At 39.2% G+C, this 17,575-nt stretch overlaps 1 protein-coding gene across 3 annotated transcripts in view; it reads right to left on the bottom strand.

The window, feature by feature from the left end:
• Positions 1–5,502: 5,502 nt before the first annotated feature.
• The window catches only part of cdk6 (cyclin dependent kinase 6), a 60,848-nt gene continuing 48,775 nt past the window's right edge, over positions 5,503–17,575 (bottom strand). For all 3 annotated transcript variants that reach the window (XM_088329014.1, XM_088329017.1, XM_088329015.1), the window contains exons 6-8: positions 8,248–8,298; positions 8,034–8,169; positions 5,503–6,756 (exon numbers count right to left, since the gene is read on the bottom strand). In XM_088329014.1, coding sequence (XP_088185140.1) covers positions 6,604–6,756; positions 8,034–8,169; positions 8,248–8,298 — 340 coding nt within the window. In that variant the 3' untranslated portion in view covers positions 5,503–6,603. The remainder of the gene's footprint in view (positions 6,757–8,033; positions 8,170–8,247; positions 8,299–17,575) is intronic.

The following is a 17,575-nucleotide window of genomic DNA, read 5'->3' as shown; positions in this document are numbered from 1 at the left end:
ACTCTGGGGCCACACAATAGAACAAACATTCTCTCGGGGGGGAGGGTCTAGTAGATAAAAGAGAAAGAAATAAGAGAAAGAGAGGGGGGAAAAGTAGAGAGGGTGGGACAAAAAGATATATAGAGAGAGAGCATAAGAAACAAAAGAGATAAAAAGAGAAATAGTGAGATAGGGGAAAGAAAGAGCGAGAAAGAATTAAATCCAAAGAGAAAAGAAGAAGGAGAAAAGACAGAAAGAGACAAAGGAACAAAAAAAAGAAAAAGAGAGAGAGAAAAAAAGAGAGGAAGAGAGAAATGTTTGAGAGAGGCACCTGGCTTTGGCAACATCAAGTGGACATATTTCAACCTGCAGCTCATTTTTCTCTTGCGCTTCTCTGAGCGTTGTCTTGCGGGCTGGATTCAATCCCTTTAGCGGGCCTGATCCCTGTTTGACACCCCTGGTCAGGTTAGCGGGTTAGCTAGTTTTATTGTACTTTGTCTTAAAATATATGGTGTCTCTCTCTCCAAACAAAGCAAAATATTTCTTGCTTTTATGGCTTTTTGGGTCAAGAAGGCTCCTGGAGGCTATTAAAACGATTGCTAGAAGTTATTAAGGGGTCAGTCTCCTAAAAATATTTTATTTTTTAACCAGTCTTCCACTTTACTTTATGATTGACCTGTAGATTTTGTGATGTTGTTTGTTGAGAGGGGCACATCAGCTGAGTGGTTATCCCCCAGGTTCAATTCTAGAATTCTGACTTCCCTGCTGGGTTTGCATGTTCTCCCCTACTCACTGCCTGACCCCGGGATGGGCTCAAGCACCGCTGAGACCTGAGGGCAGACAATGCAAATGGAAAAGAAAAACGTTTGTTGCAACGTACCCGAAAACAAATATTTACGAAACCCCTGGGATACAGCATCCCTGCCTTATGACGTTTTCACTTTATGGTGTGGGATAAGATGTTTTTTAGTCTCTCTTTACAGCATTCACCCCAGTATAAGACATCAACAGATTTTGTGTGGCAAAAAACATCACATATAAACTTTAAAGTCAAGTTACATTCTGAGATGATCTTCTACTATTGGTGAACGTCATATAAACGGCGAAATGCTATTAGTCCAATCCTCTCCCATGATGCCTTTCTCTGTGCTCATTCGGTGCGGAATCATGGGTGCCTCTTGAAAACTTTGCAAGTCGTTGATACAATACAGTATTTTTTACTGCTTTTTAGTCACTAAGCCCAATTCCTGCAGTGATGCTAAATAAATAAGCAAACCATAGAAACAAAGCTATCAAGAGATTTGAGATTACTATTAAAAATAAGGAGGCAGCGAAAGTATTTTATGGGCTGACAATACTGACAAGTGGAAGTTTTAAAGTCAGTTTCATTTTTAATCCTCTGTCTGCTTCCCCCTCACACCTTCCAGACCAGCTCTAGTCACTTTAAATTAAGCTGTATAAAATCTCATTTTTCCTAAACATGTAAAAAATGTTTATAATACTATGTTATGTAGAAAAATGACACATAAGTAGTACGTACACTGTACCAGTCTCTCCATCCATCCATTACCTGCACCGCTTATCCTCAGTGGGGCTGCAGGGGTGCTGGAGCCCATCCCAGCTATCTTCGGGCAGTGGGCACCCTGAACTGGTTGCCAGCCAGTCGCAGGGCACAGAGATAAACAACTCACTCGCTCATTCATACCTAGGAACACTTTAGTCACCAATTCACCTGAAATGCACATTTTTGGAATGTGGGAGGAAACCAGAGTGCCCGGAGGAAACCCACGCAAGCACGGGGAGAACATGCAAACAGCACACAGGAGGTTTGATCTCATGACCAAAGAACTGTGCCGCACCTTGGCTAACCACTGCGCCGCCCTTTTATTGGGGTCGAAATAAATGCGCTGACCAACACAGGTTACTTTTCCCCACTATACAGAAATTTCATTTTGCGATCTTCAGCTCGGAACGGATTGATGCCGTATCCCAGGGGTCTATTGCATTGTGGAGAAAAAGGGAATTCCAGAAGACCTCACACCCTATTTTTTTTGTAGGGTTGCATCAATATGTACTACACAATTTTCATAAAAAGAGGCGTTTTATTCAGCTGGTAAACAACAAATGAGACAACGATTCTTGAATTCATTCATGATTGTTTTGCTCCAGGTTCCAATTAGATGTGCTATAACAGAAAAAAAGAAAAAGGGACGCAGGAACATGCATGATTTCAATTGCAAGATGAAGCTCGAGTCCAGCAAAACCTATAATAGCTCAACTGCGAAAATTCAGTTTTTCATGCTTGAAATGTGATACTGTTACTGGCTAATAATACAACAACAAAAACAGTGATCGCATCGAGTTTAAAAGACTAAAACAGTCATGACCGATAATCTACACATCTAAAATATTTGGAGCATTCCCGTTACATTGCAAGACTTCAGACAATGTTTGGATAGTGCTTAGCTAATAACAACTTATTAGCCATGATCACCGGGTGGCAAAATTTGTGGCAAACAATATTCTAAGCACTACAGCAGAGGTCACCAACATTGGAGAGCTACTTTTTTAGTTACTGATTAGGGCAAAGGGCTACCAGTTTGAGATTATATTTGATAGCTTACGTTTTCAGTTGCAGGAAGTTCTTCTCATTTCAATTTATCACTGTCATTTTTTTGCATGGCCCATAATAAATGTTAGCAAATGATACAGAATCCTCACACTAATACACATTTTGAGTGACCTGTTTAGGTGTTGCATGCATCTTGTGCATGACCCGTAGGGGCAGATGACGCTTTGTGAGACGATGCCATACAAACCAATACCAGCTGCAGTTAAATATGTGGGAAGAAAAAGTGCAATGGCAAAGCCAAACCACCAGAGAGAAGTCCCGACTTCATTTTTAAGCGGAATTGCTGAGAACATACTACATACTACCTAATTTTAGTGGCACATTCCTGATCATTTTAGTTTTATTTTATTTCATCCGATAGTTAAATTTGAATACAATTTTAAACATAAAATTGGCGTGTTTTAGGGAAATGAAATACTCGCACTGGCTGCTACCAGCTGTGGTTTCAGGGCTAGCGTCATTTGCAGCGTTCATGATCATAATGTTCTATACAACTATATAACTGCCACTGTGAATTTGCATATATTAATTGTGTATCGTTAATATTTATTTTCATTAAGGCTTTTATCCTTTTCAACATTTATATCCTTAAGATTTGCCTTGCTTGCACTTGTGTAATGACAATAAATGCCACTCATGCATTGTTTTCGGCCCATGACTGGCATGACCTGCAAACTACTCATGTGTTTTTCGGGAACTACGTGTAGCCCGCGAGAAAAATATAACCACACCAGGTTGTGATCATTAGAACTAGGTTAAAATAGGCCGAGTCAACCACTATAATATCGTAGAAGGTCACTACGTCCCATTGCAAGTACGCCATTTTCTTAAGGAGCTACCTGTAGCCTGCAGGCACCACCTAGGTGACCCCCTGCACTAAAACATAAAATGATTGAAAAGATTGGCAGTAGCTCATCAACGGCCTGATATGCTTTACTACAATAACTTATGTTATTACTATGTTGTATGTTATTATTATGCTATCATCAGGTTGAGATAATTAAACTAAGTTAAAATAGGCTCAACCACAAAAAATCCTATTAAAATTACAAAGACCCATTACCGGTAGCTCGCGAGCCCCACATTGGTGACCCCTGCACTAAAATAATCAATAGGACTGGCAGCAGGAGATGATCAATGGCGTGATCATCTAAGAGCTCAAAGAGAACCTGAAGAAGTTGCGATGTGGTCAGTTAGTAGCCGGAAGGATGTGCAAACTGCGCTGAAGGTTTGGACACCCCATATAAACCTGAGAAAAGAATGACTTGTGTGTGTCTGTGTGTGCGATATTTGTGCTAGCAGCACGCCCAGTTCAGAGAAAGTACACCAGTGTTTATGTTACTGAACTACTACATAGAAAAATACATCTCTGGAACTTTTTTTCTCTTCCTTGCTGGTAATAATAAAATAAAAATTGTGGGACACAAAGTGCCTCGCGCAAGTATTGTCCCCCCCCAAGAAGTTTTTGTCATATTGCCACATTTTAGGCTTCAGACATAGCTACAACACTGAAAATATTTTCTAAGATTCAACAACAAGTTAGATACGATTCTCAAGTGGATCCAAATCGTTTCAAAATTTTATGTAATATTTACAATGAAAAAACTGAAAAGTGGGTGTTGCAAAAATATTGGCCCCCTGTTCTCTCAGATTGGCCAAATGACTCCAGAAGTTGCCTAATAACTCCTGAATGATCCAAGGTTGATCTAAATGACTAACAACACCCAATTGCGATTCTGGCAGAATATCTGTCTGCAAGAGACCTGAGAATGGAGCGCAACTTCACCTTTTAGCCGTACAATGACCCACTATGATCCCGGCTGCAAGAGTTACAGCTTTTGTGAAAGTAATGCGAGAAAAAAGTACATTCATAAAGGGACAGTGTGTGAACAAACACAAGCGGGGAAACGGCGCACAGGAGGTGGCAGTGGGCCCCTCAACGCAAAAAAGTACCTATCCATAAATTTTTATTTGTTTGCACGATATAATGACGTTTGGTGTCTTCTCACGATTCTGTCTCACATGTTGTTGATTCTCAGAAAATATTTTGAAATTTGTATCTATAAGTTTGAAGCCTAAGATACCACAACCTGTCAAAAACGTATTGGGTGGCCAATACTTTTGCAAGGAACTGTAATAGGGGCAGAGTTAGGATATTTGTGCATTATTTCTTCTTAAAAACATCAGCCACTCTCAGGCTGATAAATTCATCAAGCACCCGCAGAACCCGCCAGACATTTTTCGACAAAATACTCTCGCCGTACGACATTCCACTACCCGATCACCTTTCGCGACACTTTAACCTAAAAAAAAAACCGACGTAAATAACAAACGTCTTCCGTCCTCACTCACAGTCCAATACGCTCATTAAGCCTTTTATACATTCTGTGCATCGTCAATTCATCCTGACGCAATTTCGGCAATCCTCTATTGGGTTTGTGTAAGAATATGCCCTCGAAAAAAAACAAAACAAAAAAAACCCCAGAAAAAAACATGCATATAAGACTAAAGAGATAAAATTAAATACACGATATTGGTAGAGTAATTTCAGGCCGAATGTATCGGAGCCTCCTGTTGCAAGCACGTGTCACTTGATTTTCAAAATGAAAAAATAAAAATAAAGATACAACAGATAACAACAGACCTTGATGGCTAACTATCACTGTTTTAAAAAAATCAAGGAGGTGGCAAAAAAATCTAATCAAATTCATCATTGCTGCAGCACCAGTACCAACCCACTATGCAGGACTGATCCCGCGATATGTAGAAATAAATGTATCAATATATTTATATCACCCCCAAATATATTCCATGCAGATCAATTATCGTGAAAACCAAGTCCAGAATACCTAAATATGACGTAGAGTTAAGCACTTTGTCATTTATTTCAGTATTTATTTTGTCATATATATATATATATATATATATATATATATATATATACATACACACACACATTTTGTCATTTACTGATTTCATAATATGTCATTTAAATATTCCTTTGTGTATTTTAGCCTTTATCGTGTCTTTTTTGGCGTCTATTTTTTATGTATTTTGTATTTATTTTGTTATATATTTTGTCAATTTTTTTGTCATTATTGATTTGCCAGTGTATTATTTCATGCATTTTGTCATTTATTTATCATTGTATTAATTTTGCCATATTTTTCGTGCATTTTGTCATTCATTTTATCTTCATTTTTTGATGTATTTATTGGTGTATTTAGTCTTGTATTATCTATTTATATGGCATAAACATTTGTAGGTATTTAATTATTTACCCATTTATTTCTACATATGGCAGGATGGGTCCTCCATAACCCGCGACGATGAATGCCTTTAAGTGTGCTTGACCCCCGTCTCAAAAAGTTTGCAGAGACCGTCAGAATCCCGCTCCTGGTCTGTAGTTTCTCAGGGCAAACTCTGGAGGGCAGTATAACTTTTGCACTCCACGTCTTTGAGAAAAACCGTCGGTTTTGTGCGCCGGCGGTCCGAAAAGTAGAAGTTTTAGAGCTGGGGGAGTGAGAAGTCTCAACGAGGCTGGTGACAAAAGTGGAGTTTTATGTCCCTCCACCGGTCCGTTCCCAGAATCGTCTTTGCATTGATAGCGTGATTCAATCAAAAACATTTTAGAACCTAAAAAGCAGCGATTTTAATCCATCAGCTCACGGAAGGAGGATCACTTTTGTGCATATCCATGGGGGGCGTCCTCGTTCCTAGCATGATCTCCTTCTGAATAGATTCTACCCAGCTTCTGATCGTTGGTGCTTTGCTCCAATTCAGTTTGATAAGTGAATCAAAATGACAGAAATATAAAACACAAACCACCAAGGAATTATCGGCTTATTTCGAATGACTAATGCCACCTTCTGGGACGTGGTTTCGTGTTTTATAATTCGATCCGATCGGCTTAATTGTTTGTCAGGCCGTCCGAGGAGTCGCGGTTTGAAGGATTTGGAGCGTGATGGAGATTAAGGAGCATCCCGAGACTCTCAGGCAGTCCTCTCTTGTATGGTGGTCTTGTTGTTGGGAATAGGCTGTGCCGCGTATACGCTTCGACTGAGGCTGTCCACGCTTTGGAAATAGGGGTGGGTAAGTGCAGCAAAGGCGGATATCCTCCTGGAGGGATTGAAGGCTAGGAATTGCTGCAGAGGAGACAGAAAAAAAATCGGCATGAATGTAAAAACCACCACTGAGCACTTGAGAAAAATAACCCATAGGACGTTGTTACTGGGCTGCACAGAAAGAAAATGAACCTTCATTATTTTTTTGCAGTCCTAAATATTTTTGTTTCAAGATGAGCAAAACTAAGAGACACACACAAGACTTGTGGCTGCAATCACATGAACGAGTTCCGGAGGTTACGTGCGATCGTTTGTAAGTTGAATTTGTTCGTAAGTTGCTTCTGTGCTATATTTTGTATATTTAAGGCTTGCATAAGTAACCAGTATTGTTTTGTACTAGATGATATATATTTCAGAAAATAATATGCTCTATAAGGAAAAAAAAGGTGAGTTTAACTTACTTTTGGAAGAAGCGCTTCAAGAGGTCCTCCTCCGTGTTAGAAAGTGGCCCAAAAAAAAAAAAAAAAAACGATCCAAGCATTCTAACAATCTCAACATCAAGCTTTCTTATTTCACTTTCATTTAAAAAGAAACTTCTTTACACTTTACACCAACCATATTGAATGGATGTATTAAATATTAATCAATAAAAATGTCAAATTTCTTAGCGCGCTGAAAATACAGTACAGTATATTTACACACGAACTAGGAAGTAGAAGCCGTATTTCTTCTTCGGGTTGGATGCTGCGTGACGTCTCACAGCGCCACGGGTTGGAAAGAAACACTACAGTACTGTCCTCTACTCGGAAAAAAGTGCACACAACACAAATTCTAACTCAAAGCAATGTCCTGATATTTTTCGACATCCGGGAAAAAATGTTCGGATCTCCTGTTTTTCAACTCGGATGGTTGGTAGTAGAGGAGCGTCTGTACCAGGTATTTGTACTTACATATTTGATCAGAATGTAAAAGTAATGCTTGGGTATTGGTATTAATAATCATTGTCATACCTCTCTACTTCGTGCTTGGCCGCAATCCATTATCCTCGGTTGACTATTGCTGATTGAGAAGGCTGAGAGCAAATTTTTGTCATACCATCCAGCTCTGTCTTTCTGCCTATTATGAGTAGGAACCGTGCGGCTGTGATCGATTATCCCCAGTTGACTATTGCTGCGAGCAGGGGCCGGCAGAGCGGATGTTAAAAAAGGGGTAAGCGGATTTGTGCATGTTGCGGGAGGTTCTGTTTTTACACAGAATTGTGATAATTTTTTTTCCTAAATTTCCAACCTCTTTAAAATGTGATAAAGCGCCCGATTGTGAATGGTTATCACTACCCTTCATGTTTAACACATACTGACCAATAGGAGAGCTCGCCCCTGTTCGTCGATGTCAGGAACCAAGTCTTCTATTGGCTTAGCAGACTGAGGGGTGAAGGCACTCTGTGGTAGGGCCACCTCAGGTGGCCAGTCCTCTACTGAAGGTAGTCCAACAACACTGAGGCGAAGACAAACGTATATATTAAACAAAATCCTTCAGTGCAAAATGAAGCGGTTAATATCCGACGACACTTACTTGAAAATTCTCCCCAGCTGATCAACATCTGAGTTACCGCGAAATAGGGGTCTGCAAAGGAGAAAAAACATCTGAGTCAGCATGTGTAATATTGATGGTTATTACATCTGTATTGCAAAGGTGGTAGTGAATAAGACCAAATCTTACATCTGATAAATAAAAAATAACAAGCACAAAGGCTCAACCTCTTTGATTTTGATAATGATTTTAGAATGAAAAATGACCATTAGATGAAAGGAGTGGCTACAAACAGGTCTTGCTAGTTTTGCTTCCTGTATCCAGCGACTGAGTGAGTGTAGGCCGCCCTGAGTAGGCGTAATGAAGCAGTGTGGTGAGAAAAGAGAGTATATAAATAAAGACAGACCGATTATTCAACCGTCATTTTTCTTTTTAAATCGTCGGGGCAATAAAGGATGACGTTTTGTGCACGTCTGCAGTAACGCGAACGAAATCGTGTGATTACGTCATCTGAAACACCAGGCGCTGAAACGTTCTTGCAAAGTTCATGCATCATTCATGCATAAATACAATGTTCTTGCAATGATTTATAGCTTATATATTGGATGTATCACAAATGCAGAAAAAAGCACCTACATGATGTCTGATGCCTGTATAGATACAAAACAGATTTTCGGTAGGCCTTCAAAAATGAGTCAAAATGGCAAAAATTGGCTCTTTCTGTTTGAGAGAAATGTCCAGCATTGAATTAATTAAAGTGGCACCAAAATTTTGCAAAGTACCACAAGCAGGAAAGTCAAATTGTGATATGAGGAATGATAACTGCAATTCTTATGCCGTCATTTCTGCTGAGTATCACATAGAAAGAGTTTGTTCCGTAGTTCTTAACCCAGTTTTGATTGAAAACAAATATATACTGTATACAAAACACAGTATTGATAAACTAAACACATTTGGCCCAAGCCTGACTCATAAGAAAACATAGCATAAGTCTTGCATCACCAACACTGTCGACTTGTCAGGCATGTCAAACGTACGACCTGCAGGCAGACCTGGCCAGTCGAATGATTTTATCGGGACTGTCAATAATTTGAGTATTTATAAAAAAAAAAAAAAAAAAAAAAAAAATCTTTAGGTCTCTAGGAACCCCCAGGAAACACGACACCTTAAAAGTCATCTCAGAGAATCATCGTTCAAGTGACTGAAAAGAGCCGACTCGGATTGTGAAGAGTTGGGTCTTCTTTTTGCATACTTTACACTGTACAGCATGCTGCGTATGTTTCACGTTTTGAGCCATTGTTTGTATTCTCCTTTTTCTAGCATCCTTCAGTAAAACGGCAGCCTCCAGGCATCTTGCTCTGTTGCACCAGCCCTGAGTTGTGAAGCTAGGGGGGCATGACGCTTCACTCGAGAACGCCATTGAAACTAATGGCAGATGCTGTTAATCATGAGGGAAGAAGAAATGCAATGTCAAAGCAAAGCCACCAGATAACACCATCTGTGTGATTTTTAGGCAGACTTGTGTTATTTTTCTTCATTCAATGCATGGTCTATTGCAGGGGTCAGCAACCTTTTTGGTGTGGAGTGCCACTTTCAAATTTCCTTGTAAGCCACACAAAGATTAATGACTCGCAAAAAATTGTTTTTTAATATCTAACAGAGCAGTAATTTTACACCAGTCCAAATATACAACATGGATATACATTTTAATCGTATAACTCAACCCTTTTTGAACCAAGGTACACTTTTATTTATAAAAAAGTTCAGAGGCACGCCGTCTGTCGAAAATGTTTTAAAATGAAGTTATGTGAAATATTTCACTGTACTACCTCATAAGCAGATAATTTGTACATAAAAAGAAAAAAAAGAATACTCAAAATAAAAAAGAATGATGTGGTTTATTTATGTTTTTATTTTTCACAGTGCAATCTTAAACCGCTTTGTTAAACAAATGAAGTTATTAAATGTACAGTGCTACCTCATGCGCAGATAATTAGTATATAAAAATCTACTTCCACCTACTGATATGGAGGACTATCACAGTTCCTCGTTTGAAGATAGCAAAAATACTGAATAATGGCCTGATTTTTTTGGAAAGATAAAATAAGGCAAATTCCAGTGGCACACTAGACAAGGTCTTACTGCACACTTGTGTGCCCCGGCACCCTGGTTGAAAAACACTGGTATAACTGACCAATTTATCTTCCACTATTCTTGTTCATCAATCAACTAAAAAATGAATGTGAATAATAAGTGGAAAGGCCTGTAGCCATCCATGACTTCAACGTTTTGCCACAAGAATTAACTAGAATCAACCATTCTTCGTCAACAATAAACTACAATCAAAAAACACGTGCTATGGAAAGCCTTTTTACCATTCACCAATGATATCTTGTTGCAGAAAATATCAAAACTTGACATAACAGCAGCAAAGCAGAAGGCACGCGCACGCACACACACGCTTTTTTAAAATATTCACCTTCACCAAATGGTTTTCTGTGCTTTGCTATCCAGTGAGCAATGTGATAGCTTGCTTCAGTGGTGGTGTTTGTAGCAGTGACAATGGTTTTCAGGATCTGTGTTTGTTTGCCGTACCTGGACACTGCGCGGTTAAAATGTCTACGCCTTGAATTCATGTTTTGTCTCTTAATGACGTTTAACACTTGCTGTGCGAGGTACAACGCTCTCGAGGCATAATGCAAAAAACAGCACAGACATTTTTGGCACAAAGCCTCATTCGTCTGTCCACGCTGGCTGGAAAGAATGAGATGATTTTGCTTGAGGAGCCGTCATGATTCGTTCACTTATCGCGCGCGCGTATATGTGTGTGTGTGTTTCATTGGCTGGGTTAAAACACGGATATCTCCTCTGTTAGACGCCGCGCAACCACACACTCACGTAAACGTAAAGCCTCTAAATCACACGGCGCACAACTGAAAATTCCAGGTAAAAATGCGCATTTTTAAAAATATAATCATTATTATTTTACCGTGCACTCGCGTGCCACTGGTTAACCCCTCGCATGCCACTGCTGGCATGCGTGTCATAGGTTGCCAACCACTGGTCTATTGAGTCAGACTGCTGAGAAACATGGTAAAAAACTCTGAAACACAGCATTAAAAATATCGCATATTTAAAGACTACAAGAACCCATATAAACCCTGTATGAAGGGTAGACTCCTAAAGTAGGCTAAATGGTAAAGCGTAATTACTGAAAAATGACAGTAAACTCCATTTTTTCTTACATCTTTACAATCTGGATCGGGCCCCAGAGCCAAACGGGGTTTGACACCCCGACCTTAAGTGAAAAAAGCGAAGCTTGCGGCAGCAAGACTGCTGGTGGTTGCTGTGGCTTTGGCCGGTCTATGGAAGGCCGTGGGCGTCCGTGCCTGCTTTGGCGGATTCCAATCGGCGTCAGTTTCCCGGCCGGACGGCAGCACAAGATGGAAAAAAAGCCGTTCCTTCTCTTTGGCTTTCCCCGTGAAAGTAAGCCATTAAAGGGGATGCGTGTGAAAGAAACATGTGATTATCTGAACAGAGAAAGAAGCATGGGAACTAGATCTTCCTGCTTAAGGAAACAAGGTGCTGATGACAAAGGCTTGGTTTTAACAATGTCCTTTGTGTCCAAGAAATGTGGAGCGATTGAAAATATGTAAACATTGTTTATTTTTAGAATTTAACAAATGTCAATCTACAACAGTTTTGTATTATTACAAACCAGTTGAAAAGTCAAACTTGTCTCCGAATGCTTTTGTTGGAAACTAATATAACAGTGCTTGCATAAAATCAAACAGAAGGGGCTCGTCCGATTCATCTGCTGCCGATTATAATCAATTCAGGGTTCGTACACTTTTTCATGGCCAAATGCAAGCACTTTTAAGTACTTTCAAAGCCAATTTTTCAATTTTACCATCATTACCATTATCTGAAGAAAGCTGGTGTAAATCATGTATTTTGCAGAGCTACAAGTTATTTCTTTTTAAAATGTATCTATTCATTCATTCATTTATGCCTCATAGTTTGATTTATCAATCATTAAATATTTTTTTCTGGTTGCAGACGACAAGTCCAACTATTCAAATCAATGTTACAATAATAAACATTTGTATTTGTATATTCGTAATCAATGCACAATATAAGCAATATAAACTCAATCAAGATGGCGTTTCCCCCCAAAAATAAAAATGCTACAGGTATATAGAGTCCTGCAGTTTCATCAAAAGATGAAATCCAGTGTGAATCATGCATTTTACAGAGCCACAAATATATCTACAATTTACATATACAATTTTGAATCATGCATGTGTTTATTAACACATGATTTTTAGACCATGAATAAATCGCGAATATATTTGCGGATCTGAAAAATACGCAAGTCAAGTCATATGTATTTATATAGTCCTTAATCACAAAAAGGTCTCAAAGGACTACACAGGATTACAATGACACAATGACCTGATCTTAAACCAACATGCGGGCAAGGAACAACTCAAAAACCTCAGCGTGAGGAAAAAGAGAAACCTTGAGAAGGGACCTCAAAAGTGGTAACCCCCTCTCAGGATGACCAGGGTGAATTACATTTTCATGTAAATCTTTTTGGGAGAAACCTCTCCCCCATAAATGTAGGGTAAAGCAACGGTAATATATAGCTGACATTTTCAGTTGCAAGAAGTTGAAAACTATTTTTTTCCACAGCCCACTATAAATGCCCATAATTGATATTCAACCCTTGCACTAATACACATTTTATAGTTGTGACACAGAATTTCAAGCATTTATAACCACTTCTCCCGAAATTCTATTGTCAAGGATTTTAAGCACCTGTACGAACCGCGATATCCATAAGACTAGGCAGACAGCAGCTTGGAACTTTGAACTGTAATTGTCAGATGAATCCAAGTGTTAATTCAGCCAACTCTGGAATTGTAACTTGTTCATAAGTGCCATCTTGGTAGGAAAACAGAGCCTCCCAACTGCCTCTGATCACACCAAACCCATTTAGAAGATTCACCCAAAAATGGGGTGGGGGTGGGGTGTCTGTTTTTAAATCTGCTGCGGTTTGCTATTTTGCTAGCACAGGCATGCATTTGTACTGGAATTATTTGGATAGAAATGATTTGCATGAGCATATTTAACAACACTCAGTGTTGGGAAAGTGAGCTGAGTCATGCTTCCTCCGGTGCCAATACTTCTCTGTTCCACATTCCGTTGCAGCAACTTTTGGAATTCTTGTGCTTGTGTATTTTGTGTGTCTGTACATGCATGTGAATGTAGTTGCACGTTGGTGTCAATACAGAGAAAAATAGATTTGTTTGATGCAGATGTCAGACGATTCTCTTGCTGGACAATTTTTGCCATTTGGATTCATTTGAAGGCCGACGGAAAATGTACTTCTGTAGCTACTGAAGTATAGGACACATCAAAAGAAAGCGTCAAAACTCGTGTTTTATTAGAAAAAAAGTATGTTTCTAGCTTTTACATTGTTTATTAAACAACAGTTAAACATTGCTAACTTTCTTAAAAATACTAATTTCCAATAAAACTGAGAAAAACTGCTTTTTGTGAAAGGATGTCTTTCAAGCAGAACTTTCACTTCAGTGGGGTATTTATTTGTAGTTGTGATACCTCTAATATTTAAACAATGCTTTCCATAAAGAACAAAATGTCACTTTGCTTTAAAAAAACATTTTATTGCAAGAACACTAAGCTTCCGTGTGAAATTTGCAAGAACATTACAGGGCCCAAAGTTTTTGGTGACGTGATGGCCATGGTGATCACGTCACCAAAAACTTGTCGACGTGCACGAACCGTCATCCCTCTTTGACCAGATGAGACTTTGTCATATTTTTTTAGAAAGAAAAAATCTGTCTGTACTTATCCATATCTTTTCTTCTTACACACTGCTTCAATACCTACTCGCCATTTGGGGCTGTACACACACTTTAATCGCTGGATCCAGGAAAAAAAACACTAGGAAGTGGGGACTCTCTCGATGAGTGGACAAAGATCTTATCGAAGCCACCCGTGGTGATTTATCATATTGAAATCATTCCCAGAGGCTTGATACTTACTGATGAGCTGCGACAAACCCTTTATAATAGTTTCTAAAATTAAGAAAAAAACAACAACATATTTTTGCCACTCTGGGACAATGCGTCTGGAAACGTATTTCTACATCATGGCACTGAATGAATCAGTCATTTTTCGCAAGGTAAATGCACAGCAGATGTTTATTAATGGAAAATCCTCAGGCCTAACAGACGGTGAGAAAGTCGCCACGGGACACGAGGCTTTTTCCGGACCGTGAACGCAACACGGCAGAGCTTTTAAGATCAGAGGAATGTCAACAGGCGGGCACTTTTCATTCACTTGCATCCGTGAGTCACTTCTTCACCATCCCAGCCATGCGAATGTAGACTTGTATGATATTTGCTCAAATTCCTTTCACGACAATGTAGTCATTACAAGAGGCATTAAACCTCGGTATGTTTGGCGGTGAAAAGAGAACTTGCCCGAGGGTGTTGTGCGATGCTTTCATCTTTTTTGAGGTCGGATTTTATTTGCAGTCGACATGTTTCATGTAGCGTCGTAAAACGTGTCGAAAAAGGCTAATTTTTACTTACGTCTACCATCAATTTAAAAAAAATCAACTAATAGAAATGTTAAATTTAAATACATTTAATGCGCCAGTGTGTATTATTTGGGCAGCACCACCTGGCGCAGTGGTTAGCGCATGTGCGGCACAGTTCATGTCTTGGGAACCTCCTGCGTGGGTTGAAATCCAGCTTCAGACATCCTGTGTGGAGTTTGTATGTTCTCCCCATGCTTGTGTGGGTTTCCTCCGGGCACTCCGGTTTCCTCCCACATTCCAAAAACATGCATTTCAGGTGAATTGGCCGGTCCAAATTGTCCCTAGGTGAGAATGAGCGAGTGAGTTGTCTGTCCCCGTGTGCCCTGTGATTGGCTGGCAACCAGTTCAGGGTGTCCCCTGCCCACTGCCCGAAGACGGCTGGGATAGGCTCCAGCCCCCCCCACGACCCTAATGAGGATAAGCGGTACAGCTGATGAGATGAGATGAGGTGTGCAACTGAAACCCTCAGTCACCAAACCACACCATTTTTAGTATTTTTTCGACAAGCCTTTCCCAAGTTTTTCTTGGTCTTTGGAGGTACCCTTAGAAGCAAGATTGTGTATGAACATGTTAGTTCTCTCAATATGAGGTTCATGTCAAATAAAAACAAATTTCTTGACCAGTATATATATATATATATATATATATATATATATATATATTATTCAATAACATTTTGTTTTAAATAAATTAATCTTTTACCATTAGGAAGCGCTAACTACAAAATGTCATTTTTTAATTCACACAGTTGTATGAGATTAATAACTAAGGTATTTAGAGTCAACTACAAAGGAGTTAAAGCCAGGGTTCCTTCACCTTTTTCATGGCCAAATTCAAGCACTTTTTCAGGAGTCTTAAAGCCAATTTTCCAATTTCCCCAGTACCTTTAAAAGAATAAGTCTGGTGTGGATTTTGCAGAGCCACAATATTATTTATGATTACATAAGCGATTTAATCTTGTACATTTATCAAGACATATGATTTTTAGATCCAGAGAAAATTGTGAATATATTTGTTTTTGAGAGATATCTTTCTTCAAATTGGTGTTGGGTAGATTTGACAATAAAATGTGGCTTACATTTTCAGTTACACGAAGTTAATCCTAAGACAATTTACCACCGTGGAACACTACCCTCACTTTTTGCAAGGCCCATAAGCAATCAATTGATACGTAATCCTTGCACCAATACACATTACATAGTGGGCCATTTAGATGTAACATGCACCGGATGACACTTCATAGGACCATACAGATTGATACCAGCTGGCGTTAATCACGAGGAGAGAAGAAATGCAATAGAAAAAGGAAGCTACTAGTGTCTGCATCATTTTTAAACAGACTTGTTGGGGAACATGCCACCAATTTACAAGAACTTCACCCAAAATATAAGCACTTTTCAATCCTTGAAAACAAAACATTAATAATTAAGCTCTTCCAAGGAGTTCGAGCCTCCGTACGAACCCTGGAAAGCGGTGAGTCTGAGGCATACTGTGTCACCCGTGTCACAACTTCTACACGCCTGAACAATGGACATGTCTGTAGGAACAGCAGTGAAACCATCAAGTTGTCCCTTAAAGGGACAACATGTGTAAAAACAGGGACATCTGCACTGTAGGCAAGAAAAAAAAATCGTATAACAAATGAAAATGGTATTCATTTCTGGCTACATTCATATTGAAAAACAATATAAAATAGCACAAAATTATACAAGTTAACAAGTATGTTTGGGTGGGTCGAGTGCCAACAAAAGATTTTTCTTCCATTGTTCTGCTCTAGTCTTTTACAGCGTCTCCCAGGTGCCCTTTAATCTCTAACAGGTGGCCCTTTAAATAGCCACCTTTATCAACTGAGGAAAGAGGGAGTGTGCACGTGGGTGTGTACGCGTGTCCATTACAGCTCTCTCTGCTTAACTTCAAGTCTTCAGGGACATTGGGACACCGGTTGCATTTACATGCAGAGAATGGTCCGTCTGGAATCAGAATTCTCATTTTGGACCATTCCGAACGAATCGATAAAACCCCTAGTGACATACAAATAACAAATAGCCAAATGTACCGTGCTTGTTTGCTGCAAAAGTGCGCGCCATAGTTTCATTCAGTCTGTTTACAAGCTGTGTTCGTACGTGGCTTGCCAGAAGCATAGACTTACACTGTATGTGGATGGATACAACTGTGGCCTCCACTATTGGGTGAGGCAACCATTTGGGTTAAAACATTTTTAGCAGATGTCCCGAATCAGATGCCTCAGCAATACATAAGGAAAAAAGGGATACTTGGGACAAGAGAACCTAAAACAAAAAAATGTCGTAGCAAAATGTAGTAACACTCTCACTGCTTATTGTTTGACGTTAAAGTAGTCATTTGTTTAAGAAAACAACAAAGAAAAAAACATCCATAGAGTATTTTTATTTGTTAAACAAATGTCTGATACTGTAAAAAGGCTTGATTTTTTTTTTGTTTCAGTGCATAATAAAGAATTAAATTGTATAATAAGTAAAAAAATAATGGGTTTTATTTCACAGACACAACACTCGCACTACAACAGGGATTAATCAATATGTATTGCAATTATATTTTCACCATTTCTGTTTGGTGGACCAGATAAATAAGCTCGATGGGCCGCATGTGGCCCACGGGTCGTAGTTTGCCTACACCTGCAATGTATGTATAAATAGATGGATAAAGTCAGAGCAGTAAAGAACCATTGCTTGAAATAACTAGAATACCGGAAATAGTTCA

The sequence above is a fragment of the Urocampus carinirostris genome, chromosome 2, assembly GCF_059441175.1.
Source record: "Urocampus carinirostris isolate Australia breed hairy pipefish chromosome 2, RoL_Ucar_1.0, whole genome shotgun sequence".
In the NCBI taxonomy this organism is placed as follows: Eukaryota; Metazoa; Chordata; class Actinopteri; order Syngnathiformes; family Syngnathidae; genus Urocampus; species Urocampus carinirostris.
The sequence above is the reverse complement of the archived record's forward strand: the minus strand, read 5'-3'. Positions and strand labels throughout refer to the sequence as shown.